This window comes from Tetrao urogallus (genome assembly GCF_951394365.1).
Source record: "Tetrao urogallus genome assembly, chromosome: 15".
NCBI lineage: Eukaryota > Metazoa > Chordata > Aves > Galliformes > Phasianidae > Tetrao > Tetrao urogallus.
Genome location: NC_136828.1, coordinates 8790966 through 8818830, shown reverse-complemented (window position 1 = coordinate 8818830; position 27865 = coordinate 8790966). Strand labels below are relative to the sequence as shown.

At 54.8% G+C, this 27865-nt stretch overlaps 1 protein-coding gene across 1 annotated transcript; it reads left to right on the top strand.

Annotated features, from left to right (window-relative positions):
* Window positions 1-1385: 1385 nt before the first annotated feature.
* NHERF2 (NHERF family PDZ scaffold protein 2) lies at window positions 1386-27342 on the top strand (the record flags this gene model as incomplete). The annotated part of the gene is made up of 7 exons (XM_079542817.1): window positions 1386-1595; window positions 6094-6351; window positions 21711-21887; window positions 23314-23467; window positions 25312-25355; window positions 25674-25736; window positions 27184-27342. The coding sequence occupies 7 exons, from the start codon at window positions 1386-1388 to the stop codon at window positions 27340-27342; spliced, it is 1065 nt and encodes a 354-aa protein (XP_079398943.1).
* Window positions 27343-27865: the final 523 nt, after the last annotated feature.

The following is a 27865-nucleotide window of genomic DNA, read 5'->3' as shown; positions in this document are numbered from 1 at the left end:
TGCAGCACCCAAACATCCACACTGCCTGCAGGAAACGTGGGTGGAAAGAGAAAAATAATGCTTTCTTTTAATTCTTTTTGGTTCGAACATCCATTGAAAAGTGACTTAATGCAGAACTTCAGTAGAAGCCCTCTCCTCTCCTTCCTCTATAAAAATCTGCTAGGAAAGCAGTTGGGGCATTGGAACAAGCCCCTTGACATTGGAACAAGACCCACAGCACCAGTGCTGTGACAACAGATCTGGGTTATTTCCTCCTGTAAAAGCTCTCAAGGAAATGAAATCAGAGATGCAAAGGGGTGAAGATGGGAATCTCTGCGTTTCAGCACAGCTGATGACAGTGAGCCAAGGGCAGCTCAGCCGGGCAATGAGTGCAGCACAGCTCTGCTGCTGGAGGCTGGAGCTGGTGAGCCCTTCCCTGCAGCCTGGCACTGGGGGACACTAAGTCCGAGGCTACACATGGACCAAGGTGGGGAAATGGCTGGGGGAACCTCAGTGCCCTGCAGACACAGAGACAAGCGGGATGTGGGGAGGGCATTGGGGCAGCTGAGCCCATGGCGGTCCTTGGTGAAATAGCTGTGTGCCATCTCAGAACTCTTTCCCAGGAACATCCGGAGCTTGTCAGGCCAGCAGTTCTGCCGGTGCCCGGCTGGGTGGACCAGCAGACATCCCCAAAGGGCTCTCCATCTCCAGGCTGGGCTGCAACCTCCCCTCTCTGAACCCATCACATCTCAGCAGCTCTCTGGGAGCGAGGGGTCCCCATTCCCTCCCGTTCTCCTGCTGGAGAGCTGTGCTGCTCTGCTCTGCGTTCCATGCGTCCCCATCCCTGGGGAGAATGGATTAGGGCTAGGGCCTGGCTCTGGCACTGCTGCGGTACCTTCTGGGAGTTCCTGCTCCCTCCAGCTCGGGGGTCTCCGAGCGGCCCCGCGGGAGCCGCGGCAGCCAAAGCAGAGCCCAGGGAGGCCCCGCTCTGCGCTCCCCGCACGGTCCCGATCGACTCCGCTCTGAGCAGCCCCGGGCGGCCCCGATCCCCGACACCCCCGCTCCGCGGGCATCCCCTCACCACCCGCCCCCGGGACACCACCGGATCCGTCCGCCCCGTTCCCGGCTCCGCCCGCCCCGTCCCCATCCCCAGCTCCGCCCCTTCCATCCCCATCCCCGTCCCCATCCCCTCCCCACTCTCCGCGCTCCCGGGCAGCGCGCAGTATGGCCGCGCTGCGCAGCGCCCCGACCCCAACGCCGGCCCCGACCGCGGCCCCGGCCCGGGCCCGCCCCTCCGCGCCCCGCCGCCCCGCGCCCGCCCCGCGCCGCGCATAAAAGGGCCCCGCGGCCGCCCGCCCCCGTTCCGCTTCGCTCCGTTCCGCCGCGCTCCTCCGCTCGCCCCGGCCATGGCTAAGGACCAGCTGAAACCGCGGCTGTGCCATATGCTGAAAGGGGAGAACGGCTACGGCTTCCACCTGCACGGCGAGAAGGGCAAGAGCGGGCAGTTCATCCGTAAAGTGGAGCCCGGTTCGCCCGCCGAAGCGGCGGGGCTGCGCGCTGGGGACCGAGTCGTGGAGGTGAACGGGCTCAACGTGGAGCAGGAAACGCACCACCAGGTCCGGGGCTGCGGGAGTGGGAAGGGGGGAGGAGGGGTGGGAGGAGTGCGGGGATCCCCACTCCCCCATCCCCCGAGGCTGAGCTCCCCAGCCGCCGTGCAGGCATCACCCCGGGTCCAATCGGAGCATCCCGTCCCAGTGCGGTGCCGGGGGTGCCCGGTAGGGTGGGTGACCCAACGCAGGTCTCGGCCTGTTTGGAGTTCTTGCAGCCCGGAACACCTCGTTCCCACGAGAACGGCCGTGTCCCCGCTGCAGGAGGATGTTGTAATCGCGGCAGCCAGGAGAGCGAGGTGGGAGAGCTGGAGGTGTTTTGGCATGGGCAGGGCACTGCTGTGTTATGCAATCTATGGCGAAAAGGAATCGGGAGACCCGGGCTTTATTTCCGGCTCTGCTCGGTGCTTTTTTCGGCCACTTTAGGCAAGCTGCTGCAGCCTGGACTGGGCAAAGAAGCCTCAAAATCTACAGATAGAGCCCTGCAGATGTTCAGCGGTTTGAGTGGCTGAAAGGTGATAGGGCTTTGTAGGGTTTAGTATCTGCTGTAGGGCACGGACAGAACTGGAGGGGATCCAAGTAAGACGGGTCCCAGTTCTGCAGGAAGAGCTGCACGCTTCAGGCCGTGTCCATTTCTGTTTATAAAACCAAATGTTTGTTAAATAGTTCAGCACAGAGGACAAGCAGTGAGTCTGGGGCAGCCACTGCATGGCACCATGGTGTATTGGGTCCAAGGCTTGAGTGCAGGCACCTGGCATCTCTGCTAGTGATGCGTTGTTGCACAGCAGGGTTGTGCCTTGTGCAGCCTTCGGTTCCAGCACTCTTTTGGGGTGTGTGTATGGGTTCCGAGTTCCACCTACAGGCATGGATACGGTGTTCTCCAGGGCAGAACCTTTCAGGGCACGGTGAGCAGCTCGAGTGTCTCCACTAAAGCCTTCAATTCCCCGCCCCGTGCTTAGATTCATAGGTTCCCATGCTGATTTTGCCTGTTTGGATAATCTGAGCCAGCTCTGTGAAAGTTGATGTTTGTCTTGAATGCGATTTCAAAACCACCCGAGGAGGCTCCATGCTTTGATCCTGCTGGGCAGCGAGGCGGGCGGCGCTCTCCTGTTGGAAAGCATTGCAGCTCCCCGCTGGAATTCGGATGCTGGGGAAGGAGCGATAGCAGATCCAAGGTGGCCTGCTGTGGCTTTGAAATGAGCAGGGGCTTCTTGAAGGCCAAAGGGAATAGGGGAGACTTTTCCTCTCCTGTTTCCAGCTGGTGGAAGAAGGATGGAGCTGTGGCATTACTGCTGTGGAACATAGGACGGGGTGTCCTATGGGGCTGGGGCTGTTGGGGAGCAAACAGGCCCAGATTGTTCCTGCTGCAATGACACCAGTGCCTGAGCATGCCCCAGGACCTGCTCTTCTTGCCCAGCCAAAAATGACTTTCCCCAGTAAAATGCCAACCAAGGGCATGCTGCAGGATGGGTGATGCTGCTCTGGTGCATGAGCACAGCTGGAACTGAGCACTGCTGCAGTCTCTCCTCTTCACACTGTTTTGATTGCTGTCCTTGGACAAGTAACGCTTCTCCATGCACATCTGAAGCTGCAACAGGATGGCAATGGGAGCAAACAAGGCTTTGCTGTTCAGTGTAACTGTTTCTGGCCAAAGCTAGCTCTATAAGGAGCAGGAGGTGTTCCCACGGTGTCCTGTTCTGCCAGGGATGCAGCACTGCAGCCTGCTTCTGGTGGTGGGCAGAATAGTTGGATGCCACAATTCGGATCCCGTGGCACAGTGAAACCTTGGAGGGGGCTGAAACGGGGCTGTGTGTGGGACACTTTGTGTCCTGTGGCTGTGACAGCTCATGGGGTGCCCACAGTGCTGGTGACCAAGAGCAGCCCCTTTGTGTGGCTATGGCACATCCTGGGGAGTGTGTGGAAGCTTGTCCTATGGTGGTCTCGGGTAGAATGCCTTCTTCTTCTGCTCATGCATCTGCACCAGCAAAGCAAGCCCAGAGGTGACCAAGCTGTGCTGGTTGCATGGGAAAGCCTCTAGGTCCACTCTGGTGACACCAGAGCTCTGTGCGAAGAGGCACTGCATCCAGAGTGGAAGGGAAAAACTGAGCCCCTGCCAGCACCCTCTCTGGAGCTGCAAGGTTCTGCTCTGGGCCAGTACTGGCTCCCAGGGTGGGAGCGGGTTTGGGTGGAGCCGTGGAGGATGTGGGGCAGGGAGCTGTGCGGAGCAGATCCAGAGGTGCCAGATGCAGAGCGGAGACTGAGCCGTCCTCAGAGCTGCGGGTCTGGGTCCTGGCCATGGCTCGGAGGCGGGTAGGAGATGGGGTGCTTTGCTTGGGTACCTGCTTTGCTCTCAACCCTGCTACTCCATCTCTAAGGATGTAGCTCCTGTAGGAGCTGGAGGCAGCTTGGCTGTTGTGCCATGGGCAGTGCTTCATAGCGCCTGTGTTGGGTTGGGATGCTTCTGCTGTCCTGTTCTGCTTTGCTGTTCCAGTGCTGCAGCTGTTTGGAAGGACTTGGGGGCTTGTGATATGAGCTCCCCAGTGCTCACAGTGCAGTTTGCATGGTACTTGAGTTCCAGTGGCAGTCTGGGGGTTTCCCGAAAAGGAGAACACTTTGCTTTGTGCAGCTGCTTTGAGGAACATGCCCTGGCAACTGTGGTTTCCCCAACATGTGGTGCTTGGCAGGGACCAGCCCAGCTCCTGTGCCAGTGGCAGATCTGCTGTGCTACATCGGATCTGTGCGACTTTTCTCGCTGCCAGTAGTGAGAACTACTGTGCTGCAATGGTGCCTGCAGGACCCAAACTCTAGGCCTGAGAAGGAGGGAGGAATGTGCAGGACTCTACCATTGCTTTTCCTGCATGCTTCCCCCACCTTTCTGCCCATTTGCACCTCCTACCCCCGCACATCAGCTGTTTGCTCCCAGTGCCTTTCTGGAGATGTGCCCTGTCACAGGTACTGGTGTAAGCAGCATCACCTGGTGTTGCACAGAAGTGGATCTGAAAAGGAGCAGATGGGTTTTCTGGGGCTCGGTGGAGCAGCAGACTGCAGACAGCTTATGGCTGGGAGCCCTTCTGGTGTGGGGCAACAGGTGTTGGTGCTCGCTGGGTTGGTTTGCTCAGCACATGCAGCCATGTCTGCAGTCTATAAATTTCATCTTGGTTGTTTTTTTTTCATTTGCAGATACTGGCTCTGTTGACCTTGAATGGAGCTTGCAGGGGAGTAAATAAATGCTGGCTAATTGCACATTAGGCTCGTTTGTCACTTCTAACCTTGGCGGTTGCAGTATCTGGCTGGCCTGACCTAGATAGGGCAGGAGCTGTAAGGAACCCTTCTCTGCTTCAGGGCTTCCCCAGCAAATGCAGGCTGTCACAGGGCCATGAGAGGTGGCAATGTCCCCCTGCAGCTGGGGAGGGTGGCAGAGCTGTGATACCATCCTCCTCTTCGTAATGAAGGCCTATGCAGGCAGCAGGTGATGCCCAGTGAGTTACCACCCTGAGGCTGCAGGCAGAGGGTTCTGGAGTCTGTTTCTGCCCTTTTCCCTCATATGTCCTCGATTATTCCCCATTCCCACCCCATCCTGCTGTGCTGTACTCATGTGCCCGCTCGACTGCCCTGGAGCTGAGCGCAGCTCTCCACTTTCCCACGTGTGAGCTGCCCTGTGCTCCCCTTCCTCCCTGCTGGGCTGACACCGCCAGCTCCTTTCAGAGGATCTGCAGTCACAAAAAAAAAAAAAAGTGAAAAAGTGAGGCTGTATGAGGACAATGGTCCCATTCAGCTGTGCCTGGAGCTGGAGAACAGCAGGGACAGGCTCATCTCCTGGTGCTGGTTTCCCTTATCTCTGCTGTCCCATCGCACGGAGGGATGAATGCAAGGATCAGATTGTTGCTTTCATAAATCAGCTCCGGGGATGTGGGGGGGGGGTTGGGGAGGGAGGGGGGTCAGGATGCTGATGTTGAGAGTGCAGCAAAGGCAGTTGAGACACTGCATTTGTGCTCTGGTTCTTGGTGCAACCTAGTTTTCCACCTTGTGTCTGGTTCTCTGCCCTGTCCCTGGGTATGGGGGGAGAAAGAAGCCCCAGGTAAGGGGGGGAGGAAAGGGGGGTAAGGGTTTGCAGGGCTCTTTATGCAGTGGAACTGCACTGTCCCTGTGAAGGATGAAGCCAGGCAGCAGGATTCAGAATGCATGTTGTATGATGGAGCAGCACACTTGCAAGTGGAGCAGAGGGGATGATGTCCAGCAGTGTGTGTGCAGCTGGGCAGATCCATCATTTAGGTTGGGCTGGAAGGAATTGTCACTGTCACCCATGGCCGTAGGCTGTGCCATCGTGAAGGATGCCAAATCTTTGCTCTCCTCCCCTGTTGCCTATAGAGACAGCAACGGTTGTGTACCCTGCAGTGAAATGGAAGCAGCAGGAGAGCACCAATGGGCTGAGGGTCCTGAGATACAGCTCCCCCCCAAGAAGTGGGGAATCTCTGGGCTTCTGCTCACTTCTCCTTCTCCTTTGCAGGTGGTGCAGCGCATCAAAGCAGTGGAGACAGAGACCCGTCTGCTGGTGGTGGACAAGGAGACAGATGAGTACCTGTGCAGCCTGCGCCTGACGTGCACAGAGGAGATGGCACACAGTGGGATCCTGCTGGGCTCCAGCATCTCGCCCTCCAAGTCAGTGGGCAGCGACAACGGGGAGGTGTGGAAGCCACAGCTGGAGCTGAGCGCGGGCAGCCTGCAGCGACACTCACACAGCTTCTCCTCACACGGCAGCAGGAAGGTGAGGGCAGAGCTGGTGGCATGATGTGTGGCTGGACAGCAGGATGTGTCCCATTGCAAGTGTGCTTCCCATCAGCAAAACCTTCTGTATGTGGCTTTGGGGAACTCAGTGTGTCCCAAAGCTGTGGGTGAGCTGCCCCATGGCCTTGTTTGCTCTGCTGGAAGCAGTGTTGGCTGCTCCTTGAGGACCTACAGAGAGCAGCCAGACTTGGGGACAACCAGGCTGCCCTGGCTGATGTTGTTGTCCCTGTCTGGGGGCAGGCAGCTCATGGTGTGGATGTGATGAAGCTGTGCTCCTTAACTCAGTCCGTTTCTTCTCTGTTACTGCTAGGATGGAGGGAACAGCTGGATTGAATGTGTTCTCAGCTTTTTGCTGAAATAGGAAGGAAATAAGCTCTTTTTCAAGTGGTCTGAGTCTGGACTGTGATTCTGCAGTAAGCGCCTTTTATTGGTAAACTCCTTTTCAGCAAGGAAAGAATTTGAGGTGGAAGATGTCCAGTTTCCATGGCTGGCTCCCTGCTGGGAGGGCGGTGATGGCACAGCCTTGCACACACAGATATGCAGCACTCAGCCCCAGCACTGCTCATGCATGGGGTGTGAACATGACAGTCAGCACCATGCAGCTGGCTGTCCCCACCTGAATCACTGAGGGGGTGAACCCTGCAGCCCTGTGGTGCTGCTTACAACCAGGCTGTGCAAGGCTTTCCCTGCTCCCAAATCCAGCTTTAGCACTTGTTGCCCTCAGGAGCCCCTGTGGGGTAACAGCTCAAGCAAATTCTGCATGGGGATGAGGCATAGAGAAGGCAGTGGAGTTATGAGTGGGGTTCTGCCTCTGACATTTCCCCCCCTTGTATGAGCTGCTTGTGTTGGGCAGGGCTTTGCCTGTTCCAGGGCTGTGCTGATCTGGGGGGCCGCCCTTCCTGGGGGTGCTTTAGGCTGTGATGTGAAGGTATCCTAAGGGCTCTGGGTGACAATGGAAGTCAGTGTTGTGGGACTCGTAACCCCCTGGGGTGGTTGGTGGGACAGGAGAAGGGAACTGGGGAGAGAGGGGCTGCAGTGGGGAGGGCCATGCACGGCTTCCCAGGCTGGGGGTTTCCTATCCTGTCTCTGTTCCTTTTGCTGGGTGAAATCCAACAGTTTGTGCTGACGGGAAGTTGGGCGCGGGGAACGGGCTGGTCCTTTCCGGCCTTTGGGTTTCGGCTCCTCCAAGGAGAGGGTGGGACAGGGAGAGCTGAGCAGGAGGGGGGTGCAGTGTGGGGGGAGAGCCTGGACCCCCCTGCGGAGAGGCTGTGGGGTTGGTGAGGGTAAGCGCATGGAGCAACTGCTGTGTTTGAGGCCGGTGGTGCCAGAACCCCTGCTGGTATTCAGCAGATGCATTGCCCAAAAAGGACTTAGTGACCTGTGGTGCCTTTGCTTTGGGGAGAGCTCAGTGGGACTGTCCCAGGTAGATACCATCCATGGGACACCTCAGAAGCCGTGGCTCCTGGAGCGTCACTGCCCCCAATGGGGCTCTTTGTGGGGCTGCTGAGCAGCTCTGAGCCTGCTGGGTGCTTGCAGTGGCTCTGCAGTTGTTTTGTTCCTGCAGCAGCGCTTCGAACAGCTGAGTGCTGTGGGATTTCCTGTCCAAGGTCACTGCTGCACTGCGGCCACAGGTGGCTGGAGCTGCAGGACCTGGTCTGCGCATTGCAGCCCGGCTTGCTTCAGGGAGGCAGCACCCTACATCCTGCAGTGCAGGCTTCAGACAGGCAGACGGCCCTGCAGTTGGGCTCCCCTAAATCAGGTCTGTTCAGCACCAGGCATTGGGCAGTTGTTCAATACAGCAAGGAGCAACTGGAGATGAGGAGGGAAATGTGGCAGCAGGGGTGTGATGCAGTAGGCAGGGTGGGCACAGCTCTGCCAGCCTCCCCCCATGCTTGTTTTAGAGCAAGAAGTGCCAGCAGCTCTGGGCAGTGAGGTTAAGGTGTGACCTGGTGTGCTGGACGCAGTGCCTCCAGCAAGCACTGTAGTGCTATGAATAATTCAGCACCTATTTAAAATCAGGGAGCAGGGTGGCAGGGCTGGCTGCCAGCAGTGTGTGCCTGGTGGAGCACAGCACCATGGGGACTTAGGGCTGTGGTGCCACAAGGACTGCAAGGCCCCACTTCTGCAGTGCTGCCTCCCTTACTGCTGAAGGAGACGCACCTGAGTGCCCAAAATCTTCTCTAGAAGAATCCTGCTGTGAATTTGAGGTGCAGTTTTCCCTGCAGGCAAACAAAGCTGGTTACCCTGATGCCTCCCACAGGGAGGTGAGATGTGACTCCATCTCTGCAAGGTTGCTGTATGTGCCTGCTGGGAGCTGCTGTTATTGCAAAGGTGCCTTTGGGGCAGCACTGTTAAATGAAAGCTTGGGCTGACGAGGCAGCAGGGGTGCGTGCTGCAGTGCGTAGGCAGCTGAGGTCCAGGGCTGTGGTGTAGGGCTGCCTGTGGCTGTTGGGATTGGTGCCTCGCTGTTCTCCAGCTGTGTTTGCAGGAAAAACAAGAACAGCAAGGCCTTTGGGACGCGATTGGAATGGTGCAATTCTCTCATTGCTGTTCTTGTCGCACCAAAGCATGATTTAGGGATGCAAAGGGACTGCCGTGACACCTTTATCATTTGCATAGCGAGCACACATCTTTAGTAGCTCCTGGCCTCAAGCAGCCTACTGTTCTCACAGGGGAATTCTTATGCAGGGGAATTCGTGTCCAGGTGTTAAATAGGAATGCTGGGGCTGTGCTGCATGCTGGGCTTGGCTGTATCCCTGCAGCTGGGTGATGGGCTCAGCGCTGCAGGCAGAGGTCTGGTCCCGTTGCCACACTACACAGTCTGTGTGCAGTGCAAGCAGTGATGTGGGCAGTTGCTGAGTGGTGTCCTTCAGCTCTTGATACTGGAAATCCTGGAGGAGCCTGGCTATGCTGGGGGAATGGTGCAGCCTTAGCTTTGCTCCGCAAGCCATAAACAGCTGGAAAATGGGTGATCTCTTTGGACTTAGGGCATTGCAGTGACAGTGCAGTGTGCCACCAGCCTACCACGTACCAGGAACAGCTGTGGGCCTGAAGATGGCTGTGCTGCTCCCCAAGGAGCACTGAGCCCAGGGGTCCTGCAGGTGTGAGCAGTGCTGACTTCAGGGGGGTAAATATTTACCCTTCTGTTTGGGGTCAGGAATAAGAGCTTTGTTTCTATTGCAAACAAAACTCTGCATTGCAACATCTTGTGCCGCCAGCTTTCTGCCGGAGTGCTGAGAAAGGAGTAACATAGCACAGATGTTTTTGGAGAACTTGGCCAATTCAGTTGAGGCCCAAAATTTAGGGCTTGTAGAGTAACCACAGAGATGTAATAAAGCCTAACATGAGCAGAAGTGTCTGGAGTAATTATGAACTTTGGAGAGAAAGGAGGGGGAAAAAAAAAAGCAACAAAACTTAAATAAATGTGTGGCTTAAATTAAAGCACTTCCCTACAGCATCCTGTGCTGCTCAGTCTCAGTGGCTGAGAGCAGAGGGAACAGCAGGACCCATCCCTGATTCCCCTGCCCAGGGCAGGTAAAGGCTCAGATAAACCCTCCAGCATGGAGCAGGGGAGCTGTGTGGCTGCATCCCTGTTGTGTTCCCTGCTATTCTTGCAGCATCTTTCTGTGGACACTGCGGTAGTTGCAGCTTTATTTCTGCTTGAGTTTGCTTCAGGCTGCAGCTGGGTCCCAGCTTGGCGTGGTGTAGGGATGCAGCCTGGCAGCAGGAGCACTCCCTTACAAGCACCAACCTTACCAAGCCATTTCTGCTCTGGAGCTGCTGCATCAGCAATGCCCTTGGCAGTTTGGGTTACTGCTCTGCTGTGTGCTGTGGGTCTGAGATGGAGTGTGGTATCCTATGCTCTTGCTGGAAAAGGGGAAATGGCTGCAAGGAGCCTGGGGGCAGCGCCCTGTGATGCTGGAACTCAGCCCCGGGAGCTGAGGCTGGGCTTGTTTTTGGGATTAGCATATTAATCCAGTCCCAGAGGCAGAGCTGGCATGTGGGGAAGCCGGCAGCCTTGTGCTAGCACTGACCCCACTGCATTATTGATGGAGCTGTGCTCGCTGGCATCGTGTGTCGCTCGACATGGGAGCAGCTCCAGCTCACAGCGACATGGGAACTGGGGAAATGCACACAAATAGCCATTTTTCAGACCATTGTCTTCCCTGACCACCCAGGAAGGTGGTGCTTACTGAAAAGGAGGGGTATGAAACCTGTATTTTTGCAGACTACCTTCCCAGGAGCGTTAGGGACTTCCAGGAACTGAATGTGTTTCTGCAGCTCTCTGTAGTGCAGCACTGTGCAGGCAGCTGAGGGCCTTTTGGGTCTATGCAGTCTGGGGCTCTGTCCCATTGCCTCGCTGGGGACAGGTCCAATCCCATCCTTGTGCTTTCCAATCTTCTCTGCTCTCCCCTTGAGCATCAGCAATCTGTTAACTTCTGACTTTATTTGTTCTGCTGTCAACTTTAGGCTGGCACTGTGGCATGTGAGATGTGCTGGAGTCTCGGACTGTGATGAACCCGCAGAGGAGAAGGGTTCATTGGGCATTGCCACAGCACTGGGAGAAGGGGCTCTGCAGGGCAACGTGCAGCTCACTGGGGGGGATTTTCATGCCGGGTGGTGCAGGAAGCCCATCCCCGGAGGAGAGCATCCACCCCGCGGCTGAAACTTCCTCCGGGGGATATTTTTAGTGAAACACAAAAGTGAGAGGCAGATAGAGACAGGAGGAGCTGCGCCCTGCCGAGTGCCTTTGTTCCTGGGGCTGTGTGCTCCCAAAGGGACAGAGAGGTCAGCCCTGGAGACCTGTGAGGGGACAGCAGTGCGGGTGGGTGAGCGCATCCTGGAGTGGTGACACTGCTGACACCAGGAGATGTGACCCTTCTGCATCCCCTGGGTCCTGCATCCCATGGTCCCTCCCATCTGCATCCCTGGATAATTGAAGGCTTTCCTTCAACGTGTTTTAAAACACCAATATCCAATGGGAGTGGTTCAGAGCGCAGTGTGCTCTGGCACAGTCAGCCCCAGCCCCTCTTGCTCATGGGGATGCTCTGAGCAGATTGGTTTAATAACAGCCTGCTCCCTGCCAGTCGCTTGGAGGTTCTGTTCAATAGCACAGTTATTAAATGGTTTCCAATAAATTGAAATTGTTCTGGCAGGAGCTGGGCCTTCTGCATGCGCCTTGGCAGCAGTGCTGTGTCTGTGCTGTGACTGCTGTGTCCCTGTGAGCAGTTTGGGGCCAGGGTGGTGGTCTCATTGTGGTGCAGGGGCTGCAGCTCTGGGGAGTGGCACAAGCTATGGAGCTGGAAATCAGCAGGGCAGATTTTATTTATTAATTTTGCAACATGTTTCTTGTGATGAGTTTGTTTTCGTATGCAAAGCTGTCTGCTTTTGTAAGTCCTTTGATTTCTAATGTGCTCAACGGTTCAGAGCTCATTGCCTTAAAACCACACTGCTTTTGTGCTGTGTTATTTATTCCTAAGCCCCCACAAAATGAACTGTGGAGACCATGCAGTCGTGTTGTCCCTCCAGCACCATCCCCAGTGCCCAGCAATGCGTGCCTGGCTCCCGTGGTGGTGCTGCTGTGGATGATGCTCTGGGCACAGCCCTGCTCCGTGTTGGTGCATGGGACTGGAGATTTGCTGTGACCGAGGGAGGCAGCAGGTGTGGGGGAAGGTGTCAGGGTGACATCAGTGCTTGTGGGGAGTGGAAACACGTGGAGCAAACATGCAGCATATGGTGGCTTTGTGGCACACATTCCTGGGCTGGAGGGGGCTGCGGTTTCTAGCTGTTGGGCAGGCGTGCTGCTTCCAAATGGGGGTTCAAAGAGCTCTCTTTAATCTGCAGGGCAGTATCCTGTGCCGATTGCAGCCATCACAGTGCACAAGTGAGACGCCATGGCTGTCTCATTGCCTCTTAATGTGTTTTGTTCTGCTCTTTGGTTGGGGAGACCGAGACTGAGAAGTTCAGTGATTTACCCAATGTTGTAGGAGAGCTCAGCGCATTCGATTCAGGTCCAGTTTTGGCTCTCAGCACTTGGCTCTGTCTCTCGGCATGGAGCTTTCACAGGCAGTGGCCTCTGGAGGCTCCAGGTTGGAAAATAAGAGAAAACTAAACTCTTAATCAGCACAGGGCTTCTCCTGGTCCATACGTTTCTATATGTAAGGAATTAAAACCTGGATTGTAGACATAATTATTTCTGGCAAGATCCATATTGTAATTTCATTTCACTGCTGCTCTTGCCTGTACCCCCCAGTGTTTTGGTTCCACTGCTGCATGCCCTTGAGCCATAGCCAGACTTGGAGCTGGGTTTTTGGCCAAGTCTCTCTTTTCCCGCTAACATCGTGCATGAGTCTGCTATGGGGTGAGTGCAAAGATCCTTTAGCAGTGAGTCCTGAAAGCTATGCTCAAAGCAGTGTCTCCAGCAGGGAAAGGGCTGTTTCCTATGGGCACTGGTGCTGCAGCAGCATGTGGGGTGGCTTTGTGCACTCCTCCCCTCTGTTGAAGGGCACTGAGCTGTGCTCCCCAAGGTGCTGGAGTGGCAGATGGAGGGGATGGGGCTGTGGTGAGTTGGTGGGGTTCTGACACAGACCCTCGGAGCTGCCAATCCTGTTAAGTGCAGCCCCTGTCCCCCCAGGAGTCCCTGCAGCGTTATGTCACTAAACCCTCTTAGGGATTTACAGGGCTTAATCCCCTTGAAGAAATGAGTGGCACAAAGGGCAGCGGGTGGGCTAATCCCTGCTCACTACTCGGTGGGTTGACCTCCTGCCCCAGTGTGTTCCATGGGAATGGGACTGTATCACCCCCCAAGTGCCTGATGGGGCTCGTGGGGCTTCAGCTGCTCCTGCCATGCGTGGCATTCAGCCTCAGTGCTCCCCATCCCTGCAGGCTGAGCATCCCTCATGAGCAACTAGAGAGCATCCCAGGTAAAGCGGTTAATTCTGGCCCTGTGGGTGCTCACAGTTAGTGGGATTTAATTAAGACAAGCCCTAATTTGTACTAAGAAGGATGAATAGTACTTTGCCTAGAAAAGCGCCCTGCTCTTGCCTGGAAGCTCTGTATAAGCACAGGGCTTGCACTGATATAGGGGCTGTGTGTGCGCTGGGGATGGAATGTGTGTGCAGTATGCTGGAGGGGCATCCCTAAGGCAGGAGTAAAAGCTGTTCATTGGTTGCTGAGCATCCCAGAACCCTGACCCTTCTCTGCCAGCCCAGGCCATGCCTGGGGGGGCTGTTTCTGGTCTTGCTTTGGAGCTCTCATTTCTATTCTGCTCTTCCCACAGAGGCAGCCTGCAGCAGGGGGATTCAGAAAGGGAAAATGGTGTCAGCCAAACACTGGGCTGCTGGGAACCATGTGCTCACTTCCCCGTGGTTATCATTGCCCGCAGCCAGGGCCCGGTGCTGGCACCAGTGGTTATCAGGCCTCCTTGTGCCTGTGCTGCACGTGTCTGGCATGCAGGGCTGTGCCACAGCTGCCCCTTATCTGCCCCAGCACGGCTGCCTTGGTGGTGATAAATGCTTGATGCCTTGCAGCCTTAAAGGTGATTGCTAAGGTTGTTTCCAACCCCAGCCCTTCTATGATCTTCTGCTGCCATTTGGAGCTGGGTTTAAAATGAGGGTTTGGAGCAGAGTGATACAGCTGTATGGGAAGTAGCTTTGTTCCCCATCGTGTCAGTTCTCAGTTCAGTCCTGGGTCCCAATGCTAGTGACAGCTTACATCCCTTCACATCACTGCAGAAGAGGCTGGGTTACAGACATGGAGGAGGGGCTCTGTCAAAGCTTAGGATATGGGTGGTGTGCCCAGCTCTGCTGTGGGCAGGTTTAGTGCAAAAGCCATGAGCTGTGGGGCTTGGGAAGGAGGGGATAGTTAGTGGGACATGCTGAGAGCCAGGGGCCTCATTCTGTGGGAGCTGCACCCCCGGATATTTTATTGCATGGCTTTTTAAAACCAAGAGGCCTACCAGTGAGCTAACCCCCCGGCATGGGTGCTGCAGTACTGCCTTTACTTTCATTCTAAGGAATGCAGAGGATGTAGGGAGCCCTCCCCCTGCCCCGTTTCCTCCAGCGATCCGTGCCGCCTGGCCAAGACAAATATTAGTGGTAAACTATTGAACTTCCCCGGTGCTCCTGGAGCTCACAGAGCAGTGCCTGTTCCCCTGCTCTGGGCATGGGGCTGGGCACTGGGGCTTTGGGGTGGGCACCAGGCATGGGTTGTGTTGCAAACAGCACCCATGGCTCTGCCTTTGGCTTTACCCTAGGGCTGGGGGAGGCTGCATGGGGTCAACAGGGGTGGGAGCCCTGGGACGTGCCCTATGCAATGTTTTGCAGGCACTGGGGTTTAGCAGTGAGTGGCCTTGCAGTGTCCATTCATGGTGGGAGCCCCCGCAGCATGACATGGGAGCTCTGCCATTCCCAGGAGGGTTTTCCTGAGCAGTTGTGGTCACTGCAGGGCATGTGCTTGCCGCGGGGCTGGGGGCATCGCGGTGACACCCAGTGCTCCCCCCATGCAGTGGGAGCACAAAGCTGATAAGACTGGATTCCTGCTAATGACCGGGATTATTAAAGGCAGTTAACGGGGTCAGCATTAATGAATGATGCAGTGATTGCTCAAGACTTGGCCTTGGTGAGAAGCTGGGGAGTCCAAAGGGCAGCTGATGCTGTGAGGTCGGTGCTTTTACGGGGGTGGCTCTGGCAAGAGCTGTTGTCCCAGCTCCTCTGTCAGCAATCTCAGCCCACGTGTGGGATGTGCTGGAGCTCTGCCCTGTGAGGTGGCAGGTCTGTGCTCCATTGCCTGCACATGGAGAGGTGCTGGGGGCGTGGAGACGTGGTGGCAGTGGGCTTTGGGACAGAGTGGGATTTACGGTGGGTGTGGGAAGGATATGGGAAAGACATTTTCCCCCTTTCCTCAGCCTGGCACAGTGCAGCCACTGCTCCTTGCCTTCCACCTACCCACAGACACAGCTCCATTGGCTCTGCTGTATTGCTGGAATGTCGATCCCATGTTTTTCTTTGTGAATACATTCCCAGCCCACAAGGACTTGCTTTACTGCCTTGTTATCCTATACAATTCCCCTCTGGAGCAGGGAGCTCACGGGCTTCTCGACTGTGTGTTTCCTTGGCAGATTGCACTGGAAAAGTTTCTCTCTCTGAAAGCAAACACATGCACGTGGCGTTTTCTGTTTCTCTGTCCTGCCCCCTCCGTTTTTCTTCCACCACTGGGGCCAGCTGCTCCCTGCCAAGCAGGCGCTGCTGCACCCGCCCCGTCAGGCGGGAATGCATGTGCTGGGGGAGAGGGGTTCCCTCAGTGTCCGAATCTGCTCCAACAGCAGCCAAGGGGGAGGGAAAAAGGCTGCATCTTGCAGTGTCTTGCTGGGAAATTCCCCAGCTAGAAGGGATTCCTGAGAAATGACATGGAGATTGCAGTGCTTGGCACTTGTATCAGCAGGGCTGGGCTGAGCTCATGGTGCATGGGGAGGATGGTGGTGCCCAGCATAGGGCAGCTGCATTGCCCTGGGCTCCCTATCTGGCATGTCCCTACTGGGGACATGCGGCCATCACCAGGGGATGCTGGCTATGGCAATCCTTTGCATGCCCTGTGCTGTGTGGGGATTTGTTGTGCTGGGGGGTGTGGAGAGAAGTGAATCCAGGCTTAACCCTGCTGCTTAGGGCATCAGCACTCAGTGAGGCCATGGTCTTGTTTCTTTGGCAGCAAGTTACTGGGAGGTGACACGTGGGTGGAAGGCAGGCTGCCAGCAGGATGCTCTCCCTATCGTTCTCCCTGGTGTGAGATGCCCATGGGGTGCCTGAGTCTGGCAGCACAGACACAGCAGGGCTGAGGCTCCATCACTGCCTTTTCTTTCCCTTTGCATCCTGCTTATGCTCCCTCCTGCTTGGCATTTTCTGAGGGGACCATGGGTGTCCTAGGAGGGGCTGTTGTCAGGTCTCAGCTCTGTGTTATAGCATGGTGCAGCTCAGGTGAGACCTGGGTGCTTCAGAGCATGGCTTGGGGAGGGTGATGCACAGCGTGGTGCTGATCTGAGCGAAGTGCCCACTGCTCTCGAGGAAGCACAGCATTTTGGCACTCCCTCTGCTCTCGAGAGCTGGCAGGGTTGGGGCTGGCAGGCGCAGGGAGCGTTATCTTACAGCAACACGCAGCCCTGAGCAGCTGAGGCTTAGGGGCTTTGTGCTGAACCAGAGTGCTTGCGCTGCACATGGGTGTCCTCCTGCCTGCAGTGCTCAGTACATGGCTCATCCCATCCTTGCAGGGCTGTGCCCAAGGCCAGAGCAGGACCAGGTGAGGGACAAACCTTCTCAGGGGGCTTTGTGGCTGTGGACTGAGCTTGCTGTCAGTCCCCATATGCAATTGGATGGGGACAGTGCTGCCACCACTCTGACTTCAGCGCTTTCTCTACTGCATCAGTCCTGATAGGAGCTGAGACCTCACTCACCAAAAATATCCAAATTCCGCTATCAGCTGCAGCTTGGCTGTAGGTCCTGCTGAGTACCCGAGTTGGATGCTTTCCACTGCTAATTGGAATCACTTTGCTGTCTGTGAGCCTGCCTGCGATGCTCGTTTGCTCCCTTTGTGCTGTGCATTGGGCAGCATCCAGCCGGCGCCGTGCCTCGTTTCTGTGCTCAGCGCCCGGAGCAGCACTGTCAGAACCGAGTTCCTGGAGCACCTGCCTGCTGCAGGGCTGCTTGCAGGAGGAGTGATGTTAAAGAAAACAGTGCAAATCTGTATAATGACTTTTGTCCTTAAATAAATAAATAAATAAATACATTTTTTTGGGGGTGCTTCTATCGCTCCAACCCAGCTGGTGCAATAGAGATAATTGAAGCAATTTGAATAATGGAAGCCATTGTGATACTTTGCAGAAGCCTGGAGCTCACGTTTGGTGCTGGCAGTGGTGTTGTGCTGCGCTTTGGGGCAGTGGTGGCAAAGCTGTGGGGCTGGCAGTGATGGGGACACTGCATCCTGAGGTCACACTGCTTGTCTCCTCCCCTTTGAGATGCATGGTGGCAGAGATGTCCAGGCTTTGTGGTGGCAGCTGGCTGATTTGGGACGTTTTCAGGTCTCTGCCTGTTTGCCCTCAGCACTATTTTGGGCAGAGGGGCTGCAGTTTTGGGGTGCCATTAGCACTGCTGTACCCATTGTGCATCGTTCCTTCAGCATTTTGTGCCTTCGTCTTGATGTTTGTCCTCTGGGGAATGCACAGAACTTTCTCCTGGCTGCTGTGTTGTGCTGGTGTGGGGAGGACACTTTAAGGAAAGGAGTTGTAGAGCTGCTGTCAGTCAGCTGCTGGGTCTGGGTTGCAGAACAAAGTAAGATTTTCACTCCTGGCTGTGGCTGTCTGAGCCAGGACACCTTGGGTGATGAGCAGGGTGATAATTAGGGCTATGGCTGTATAAAAATGGCAGCAGCGTGATTACTGTGTGGAGGCTGAGCTGCTCCTACCCTGGGGTTATTCCTGGCCTGGGAGAGAGCAGCAGTCTCCTGGCTGAAAAACCTTTCAATTAGAGCCAATAAAGTGAACCTTGTGGCTGTGGCACCTCTGGGTGCTGGAAATGCCACTTTCCTCCCCAAAGCCTTTCCAAGCAGCCCACACATCCCAGCTCCTCCCCGGCACCACAAGGGGGGAACATCTGCTGTGCTTCATGGGACTGACATCCAACTGGCCCTCCCCCCTCCCCCCTTGTTATTTATAGCTTTCCACCAACATCTGGAGCTGTGTTTGGCTCTGGCTGCCTCCAGGGCTGTGGGATGAAGCTGGGTGAAATGTGCGGCTGCAGGGAGCCTCCAGCACCCTGGGTTACATCTGGGACTGTCAAGGGGTTCGGGGAGCCGTGCAGCATCCTGTTCCTGTGCTTCCTGAAGCTGAGCAGCAAACCCCTGCTGATAGCAGGGGCAGAGACTGAGTGGACCTGGGGATGCTGTGTGCGGGGACCCTGTGCTGTTGTTCTATGTGCTGCAGCCCTTCCTGCTTTGGGTTTTCCCCTTCATGGCATCTCCAGTGTTGGTGCTGTCACCTGGGGTGAGAGCAAAGCAGGCAAGCAAAGGGGCCATTTTCTGCCCAAAACTGTGTGCAAAAGGAGAGGAAACGCCATGGGAGCTGGCTTGAAAGAAAGTATGTGAGCAATGCAAATTAGACAGGAGTGATACTGCCTGTGTTTTCTCCAACTCCACTTGCAGAGGTGGAAAAGCTGGATGTGGCGCATGATCTGCACTTGGAGGGTATCCATCTCCTATAGCAGTACTTGGGGATGGTGTGGCTGCACCAGATAAACAGCAGTGACCCTAGCTGGGGTGGGTGTAGGGCTGGGGGCTCGTGCTGGGGCACCCTGGTACTGAGGAGCTCCATCATTTTGTCCTTTTTCCATGGGAGTGAATTGCGTGTGCTCCATCCTCATTGTCCTGTCCAGGACAGCTCTGCATTCACACTGGATCCAATGAGGTATTTCTGGAATAACCCCTATAGCGTGGCTTTGTAAGGGATTTTAGCCTTTAGTGTTCACCCACAAAGCATGAGCAGTGGGAGGGTGATGCTAGAGCAGTGCTCGATTCTGAGCATCCCAGCAGGGTGAGCCTCATTGCATGAAGGCATGATGGGTTCTGGGAGTTCCATGGGGCAAATGGGTTTTGTTGCAGGGTGGGATGCTGCTCCCACAGCCCTTGCTCCAAACTTGGGGATGGTAATGCTGAAACAGCAGGTGCTGCAATAAAATAATGAGAACTGGCAGCGCCCAAAGAGATTATTATTATTATTATTATTTTAAATTTTCCCTTTTAAATTGGAAGTGTTTCATTGTTACTTAATGTCTTGTTTGTGCCTTATTAATGGAGCCGGCTTGCACGACTTCCTTCTGGTATGGTGGTGGTGTGCCTGGAACTGTGGCACTGCAGCTTTGTGTTGGTGCAGCTCTTATCTGCACGGACACATCCGCACCAGTGAGTATGTGCACGGAGCAGCAATGTAGGGCAAATGTGACATCCATGGCTTTTTAATCCCGTGTATGAGATCAGTGGGTGCTGTAGCGTCTGGATGCCCCCAAAGAAGATCGCTGATTGCATGCAAGGAGAGAAATACGAAGTCATTTTTGTTGGTTTTGCATTGTGTGAGTGCAGCCGTGGGAAGGAGCGGAACTTTTGCAGGACTTTGGGGTCAGGTGGGAGTGTGGTTGGGGTGTCCCAAAGGCAGAACACCCCTGGGAGCTCAGGAAACATCGTCCTAACAGGGAAATGTTAGCACAAGTTGCGAAGAGAATGAGTAGCAGAGCTGGCAGGAGGAACGGAGTACATTGGTGCAGAGAGCTTCATTGTGTGCTTGAGGCTGAGCAGGGGGAACTTGGGTTTGCTCATACCCAGAGGGGGGTTTGTTGGAGCCCCATGGGTTCCAGCAGCTGCAGACAGCCACAGCTGGGAACTCTGGGATCAGTGACAGCACTCAGACAGGTCTTCCTGGGAAGTTCTGGAGCTGATGCTGGGGCTGAAATGAGAAAGATTTTGAATCATCTCAGTGGTGGATCTTGGCTTCAGGACACGGTGGTGAGAGCAGAGCGTGCCCATGCAGGGCACAGTGCTGGGTACCCCACAAAGCTGCTGCAGAAGTCCTCTTCCAAGCAGCTTCTGTGCAATTTATTTTAGAGATGACGCTGGCAGAGCCCAGTGGCACTGTGCTCGTTTGGTGACTGTTTGGTGCTTTGGAACTGCTGCTGTAGCCACGACTCCTTAAAACTGAAGTAAAATGGCTCTTAAAGGTAATTTCTATGCCCCAGTAGGTGATTCTGGACGTGTTCCTTTCTGCAGCCTCTGTTCCCAGTGCTCGAAGCCCTGCGCATCCCTTGAGGTCACACCGAACCCGCTCCAGCATTGAATCATTTCCTGTTTTCCTCGGCTGCTGCAGAGCTGGAAGTGTTTGCAGATGGGTTGAACCCACAGTGTGGGGGCATGGGAACGCAGGGCTGAGCCTGCAATGAGCCCCGAGTGCTGCGCACCGTGTGTGCTGTATGGGAGCTTTCCTTTGGGGAAAATGTGTGTGGAGGGGTCACTGCCGAGTGGGTGTATAAGGGTGAAAGAAGCCCCAGGTGTTTCTTGGGTAGAAGTGCCCAAAGGAGGTCCCCACCCACCTCTACCATTTGCCTTTAGCTGGGGGGTAGGGATGTCTTTTCCAGTTTTTTTGTTTTGTTTTGGTTTTTTGGCCAAGTTGGGAACATTGGGGGGAAATTTCGCATGTTTTTATAGTTGTTTTAAATGAAAGGTTGTAAGAGATCGTCCTACCGATAGATAGATAGATAGATATCTGAGGTCTGATAGCAGGTGGGAGCAGTGTCGCTTTCCATGCAGATTTAAAATGGGAATGTTTTCCTTAAACCACAGACCAAAAAAAAAAACAAACCCAAAGGCATTTCTATTTCTGAGCAGCTCCTGCCCAGGACATGGCTGTGCCGCTGTGCCTGGTGCACGAGAACAGCAGAAGGATGAAACCTGCTGTGTGCTGCTCCCTGTTAGCCCCAAGGAGCCATAAAGCATGTTGCACGTGATAGAGGTGAAGCGCCAAACTCCTCACATGCTCCACTAATATTTGCAGTGACCTCAGCCTGGATGTGCTGCGGGCACCTGGGGCAGCACCGTGTGCAGGGATGGTGCTTCCTGTCTGCAAAAACCCAGCTGCTCTGCAAAGACATCTGCAGGGCTTTCCCTCTCTGCCCAGCTCAGTGTTTCCATAGGCTCACTGCTAAGTGGCAGCAGAGCAGCTGTGCTGCGTGGCTCCAGGTGGGCACACAGATGATCCATCTCTGCACTGAGTGTGCTCAGTACTCCCAGTGATTCATGGTCATTTTTGAGCTGGTTGCAGGACAGGGCTGCCCATCCCTTGGTGTCCATCTCTACGGTGGCCAAGGATGCAGCTCCAGATCTGGGCATCACCCAGCTTGCCCAGAGCATCCCCGCAGGGAGGGACCAGTAGCAAGGTGAGGAGAAAACCTTGAGCCATGCTGGAGTCACTGGGAGCCAGGCACGGTGCTGCCATCAATCAGTGCTGAGGGTTAAGGTGGCCGTGGGGTGGCAGCCCCAGGGTGGGGTGGGTGGGTCTGGGCTGCTGTTGGCTGAGGAAATGCATTTTTTGTTGTTGTTGTTTCAATTTCTCTGGAATGGTTTTGGACAATCAGTTTTCTAAAATAAACTCAATGAGAGGAAATCCATTTGTTAACCTGTCCCTGTTGAGCTGGAAGGAGGGGATGGTGTGCAGATATGTTGCTTCCTTCTCAACTTAATTCTGACCAAAGCCTATAAATCCAACACAATATCTTATCCTCCCTCCTCCCTCCTCTTTCTTTTTTAAATCAGGATTTAAATGGACAGAAAGAGCTGTGTCCACGCCTCTGCCACCTGAAGAAAGGCCCCAATGGTTATGGCTTTAACCTGCACAGTGAGAAGTCCCGCCCAGGGCAGTTCATCCGCTCGGTTGACCCCGACTCACCAGCATCCAGAGCAGGCCTGCGGCCCCAGGACCGCCTGGTGGAGGTAACCCACATGCAGCATGGTGCTTTGAGGCCCTTTTGTTGGGTTTTTGGGTCCTACTAACATGGGTCCTCCTGAAGATGGAGTGCAAAAGGGATGTGATGCTTATCTGGGAAGCGTGATGCTGAATCCAGCCCCAGTCCTGTGCCCTTTTCCATCAGATCCATCATGCTGCTGGGCAGGGCAGGAGCCTGGAGCCAGGGAAAACACTTGGCAGAGAGATCTTAAAGCATAGGATTGTGAAAGATGGGGGGAAAAAAACCACTCTTGGAAGCGATTTCCTGTCCGCTTAGTGCTGAACAACAGAATTTTTGATGTTGCACAGAATCGCCCTCCCCTCGCCCTGTTTGTCTCTTGATGTTTTTACTGAAGAATGAGTTCCCCCATTCAAAGCGGCATGGACAGATGGACAGACAGCACTTGTTCCCAGCTGGGCACCACACCGTGCCCCCAGCCTGGCTCTGTCCCAGCACCGTGGCGATTTAATGCTGGGGCTGGGACACCCATGGCTGTGGTTAATAGCAGCGAGGGGTTTTGTTATTTATTTATCATCCCTTGGTCGAGTGCCCAGCACACACAAAGCAGCAAGGGGTGAGTTAGAGAGCTTGGAAACCTGATGCCCCCGCTTCGGCTCTTTGGGGCTCTGATAAATAATCGATGCTCGCAGCCCTGCTGTACAGTGTTGGGGTGGGAGAGCAGGGCAGCCCCCTTTGGGGTCCCCCTATGGGTCAGTGTAGACAGGGTGAACCCTAGGGCAGGACTGGGGTGATGGTGGGGTGCCTGTGGGGTGATGGTGGGGTGACCGTGGGATGCTATTGGTGAAAGTGGTGTGACTATGGGGTGCTGGTGAGGGTGGAGCATGGCTACAAGCCGGGCTGGCTCCTTGAGACTCTGTCTCCTGCAGTCTAAATGCTGGCACTGCAGGGGCTGCGCCAGCCCCAGGCAATGGGTGTGTTCATTTCTGAGCACGAACAATGCCTAGAAATCACAATTGTTCCCTTTCTGCCTGGGAGGAGAAATCCCATCCGCTGGTGGCTCCCAGGTCGCGTGTGGTGAAGGGAAAATGAGTCAATACGTCAGGGACTGACAAGCACCGTGCTCTGCCTGGCCACTGGGACACGGGATATCCTCCCTTGTTGGAGGGGGACACCCAGATGAGCTCAGGCAGGATGAGGTTTTGGGAGCAAATTGAAGGTGAAGTCATTAGAAGGGAACCAGCAAGGTCCTGAGCACTCGTGTAGGTTGGGAGGTGGCAGAGCCTGGAGGCCCGGTGGAATTCAGGAGATAGAACCATAGAATCCTTTGAGTTGGAATGAACCTTTAAAGGTCATCTGGCCAACTTCCTGCAGTAAACAGATGGAGCATGTGCAGAGGTTTTTGGGGGACGTCAGAGATGTCTCTGCTGCCACTTGACGCTGCTGCTTTGCAGGTGAATGGGATAAACGTGGAGGGGCTGCGGCACTCAGAAGTGGTGTCCCATATCAAGGCCAGAGAGAGCGAAGCCAGGTTGTTGGTGGTGGACCCTGAGACAGATGAGTACTTCAAGAAGCTGGGGGTGACCCCCACTGAGGAGCACACCAAAGGTGAGAGCCCGGTTCTGCCCCTGTGACTCACCAGGACACGGGTGGGATTTCAGGAGTGACAGAGTCATGTTTCCCTTGTCTCATCCCTGAGTGGTTTCCTGAGCACCACCCAGCTATTTATAAACAGTGAGAATACTCCCAGCCACAAAACAACTCATTATATTTACACCGTGAATAATTAACAGAGGGACTGGCTGCCAGAAGGTGGCTGTGGGGTGACGATGCTGTGGGATGTGGCGATGGGTGCAGCAGCACTTGGTGTAGGTGGTTCAGCTGTGGGGATGCTGTGCTGGTGGCACATCCCAGGGCTGCCTGGAGTCTGAGAGCAGAACACTGCTGTGGGGCTGCAGGGCGTGATGACCCCTGGCAGAGGAGCCTGAGGGTGCAGAGAGAATTGCAGAGAAGCCCCCATGTGCACACGCAGAGAAGGGCTTCACGCAGCAGCGATCACACAGATGTCCGCTGCAGGAATGTTTCCCTTGCTGCTGGAACCTGGCAGGGAAAGCAGTCTGTCCACTCCACACCCTGTCACCATCCAACCCAAGCTCGGTCAGGTGCTCCGTGGGAAGATTGGTTCAGAGAAATAGAGTCAAAGCATTCTGAGAGGTGAGAGTGGTGTCAGATGCTCTGAGTGGGCTCAAAGAGGAGCGGTGTGAGCTCTGTCTGCTGGCACGAGCACAAAGGGGACCTTGTTCTCAGCAGCAGGGACACAGCCAGGGCGCGAGTGCCGGGTGCTGGCTCCCTGCTCCTGCACCAGGGGGATGGGGGTGTAGTGAGGGGGAAGTCGGCCTCTTCTCTCAGGTAACAGCAATAGAATAAGAGGTGATGGCTTTGTGTTACGCTAAGGAGGGTTCAGGCTGGATATTGGGAAACATTTCTTCTCTGAAAGAGTGCTCAGACACCGGCACTGACACCGCCCTGGAGGTGATAAGAACTGTGGAGATGTGGCACTGAGGGACGTGGACAGTAGGCATGGTGGGATGAGGTGGGGATGGGCTTAGTTATCTTGGAGGTCTTTTCCAACCTTACTGATGCCATGATGCACAATGGCTGTGGAGCTGTAAGTTAGAAGCCCTAGGTTGCTGCAGTTGCAAGCTGCTCTGGCACCGAGTGCTGCTCTTGCTTCACTGGGTGCTGTGTTGCACAATGAGTGCACACAGTGGTGTTCTCTGCTCGGCTGCTGTAGGCTGGGGCTGCTCAGGGTCCCACTGGGGCGACAGAGAAGCACAGAATGGGGTCTGTGCCCGCAGAAAGTCTTTGTGCTAAGTATAATTCAGTCACTAACACTGTCACAATTAGCACATCTGTAGCACTGTGTCTCATCTGTCCCAGGCTGCCTTGAGCAGTGACTTGGCTGTGGGAACTGGCAGCTCATCTGCATTGAATTTGCCATTGTATGGAACATTATTAACACAAATTATTGGAAGTGGGCAATAATGTGCCAAGGTCCATGAAAGGCAGCAGGGTTGCTTGCCACAGGCTGTTGCAACACCAAGATGCTGATTTCAGCAAAGAATGTTGGGCTGGTCTGTAAGATTTCCGATTAAACAATTCCCAGGAAAAATGATTTCACTGTCAAAAACAGGAATGCACTGGGAGTGCAGCTTAGGAAGTGGCTTAGTCCACCTCCTGGAAGGGGAGCTGTGATGAAAACAGGGTGCAATCAAATAAGGTTGGGATTGCAGAACATGGTTTTGGGGGACACACGCTGGGTCTGGCTGAAGCTCCAGGGCAGGGGGCACGCAGGGCTTACTGGGGCCATGTTGGGACTGCAGCCCCTGTGATGGAGCCCAGCCTGGCAGTCCCCATGAGTGCACTCACTGTTTCCTCTGCCTGTTCTGCAGGTGTGGTACCTCAGCCCATGACGAACGGATCTGCACAGATGCAGGTGAGTCCCTACCTGCTCCCGGGTTGCCTCAGAGCAGAGGGAACCTCCAAGCATTGCCGAGGTTCATTGAGCTCAATTAGCCGCTGCTGGCTAATTAGAATTGCGTCCTGCTGTAGCTTTAATTTCAGGCTTGCACAAGGCTGGGCTCAGCCCCTTTTGTGCCTTTTCCCCAGGAATGGCACCCTGCATGTGCCATCGTCCCCGCAGGCGCTGGAGTGCTGCACTGGGGGCTGGCTGTGAAGTTTGTCCCCACGTGGTTATTGGCTTTCATTGTTTCTGCCCCTGCACAACCTGAGCTAATGTTTCCATTTCCCACAGCTGAATGGAGGATCCACATCTTCATCTCACAGTGACCTTCAGAGTCCTGGGAAGGAATCTGAGGTAAAAACCCCAAACGCATGCTGCCTTCTTTTCCCATACATATGTACATGTTTATGCCATGGTAAAAAACACATTTACATGCAATTTCAGTTTCAAATTGTAGGCTTAGGAACGCCTGCATCCACCCAGCAATCAATACAGGGAGTTCTGTCATGCCTTGCCCTGTAAATCTGTGTGAGGTGCAGCCGTGAATGACTGCATTCCTTTCCCTTCACCAGGGGTGAAGATGTGCAGTGCCACATGGCTGTGCTCCCAGCAGTGCTCTGCAGCAGGGATGCACCACCTGAGCACCCAGAGCTGGCCGGGCAGGGGGGGCTGTGAGCAGCAGCTGCGTTCAGGGCAGAGTCAGGCGCTTGCAGGCTGGCAGCTCCGTTTTGCTCTGAGCATTAAATAATGCATGGCCCAATTGCACAGTGCATCTGTGAGCCAGAGCGAAGCTGGAAAGGTCCTCTTGCAGGAAGCACCGTGTGTGTATGCATTAGGGCAGCAATGCCAGAAAGCAGGACAGCCTTTAAGATGTTAAAAGTGAAGGTCTTTGTTTTTTGTGTTTGCCTGCTGTGCTTATGTGAGCATGGTGCATGCAAAGCACTGCACTAGGGCACTTCTGCAGGCATAAAGACGAGGAGTTGTATCGTGTGCCAAAACGATGGCACAGATGTGGTGCTGGTGCAGAGCCGGAGCTGCACATTGCAGCTGCTCTGGAGCTCACCTACTGAAAGTAGCTCTGGTGCAGCACCCAGCAGAGTCAGTCCTTCTTTGCCCTGTAGACCCCAAGGAAAGGTGAGGGCTGGGATAACCCAGTGCTGCGTGTTTAGCACAAAGCATTTGGGCTTGCGTATTAACTGTACCCCAGGGTACAATGTGTTTGTCAAATTTAACCTATTACAGGAATTAGATGGGCAATGGGGGCTTTTGGCTTGAGGGCACGTTGCAGCAGTGGCAGTGACTTTAGAAAGTCACTGATTTTCTTCCCATAAAGCACTTTTATCAGGCAGATAGAAAGCTGCACCCTTTTGTACAGTGCCCAAAGGAGAATGCCCTGGGCAAGGCCAGGTGGGCAGGCAGGAGCCACTGGCTGCAGTGCAGTGATGAACTCTGTGGCCCTGCAGCTCCTGTGCTGGTTAAATCACAGACAGCACAGGGCAGGGGCTTTGACCTAGCACTGTGTGTGACGTAGAATATAGGATGATTGGGTTGGAAAGGACTTTGAAGATCATCCAGTTCCAATCCCCTGCTGCGGGCAGGGTAATTACTGCACTGATTTCCCAGCCTTGATCAGACGTAAGAGCCAGTGTTCCAGGTAAGGTGCCCAGAGAACACGTTCCTCATCCTTTGACATTAACAGAGCCTTGGGTGCACAGGGCTTGGATGCTGCTCGGTGGTTCCAACAGCCAGAGTAACAATTCCAATAAGGTCATCTGCTGATTCCATCTGTTCCTCCCTGCAGGATGGAGACTCAGAGAAGAGGGACCCGTTTGAGGAGAGTGGGCTGAGCCTGAGCCCCACAGCAGCTGAGGCCAAGGAGAAGGTGAGGGCCAAGAGGGTGAAGAAGAGGGCTCCGCAGATGGACTGGAACAAGAAGAGGGAGATCTTCAGCAATTTCTGAGCCCTGCTGGAAGCAGTGCTCATTGCCCTGCCCGGACGTTTGGAGGTGCCCGCAGCTCTCCTGCAGTGTCCACGTGAGATGCTTTGTGCTCTGCTCTTCACTGGTTGCTTTTATGAAGCGTATTTTAAAGTCTTTTTTTTTTTTTAATTGTTATTATTATTATTGTTATTATTATTATTGTTACTCACCAGCGATTCTCATAAGACAAATGTGACCAAAGCTCCTTTCCTTGCTCGCTTTCAGCCTGGATGGCTTCCCGCTGTCCCCATTCCTGCTGAGAAAGGACTGGAAGAGTTTCACTCTTGTTTCTTACCTGCGTTATTTAGGCTTTTGTTACTGTTTTTTATTTGGGGTGTTCTGGGTCTGCAGGTGTCCCAGGCTGAGCCCCATGGGATGTTCTGTGCTCCTGTGCAGATGGGGGCACCTCACCGTGGTGGAGGGCTGGCATGCCCCTCATGATAGGAAAACAGACAGAGGCTGTGAATCACTCGCTAGCTTTGCTATGGGAATGAAAGTATTCTCA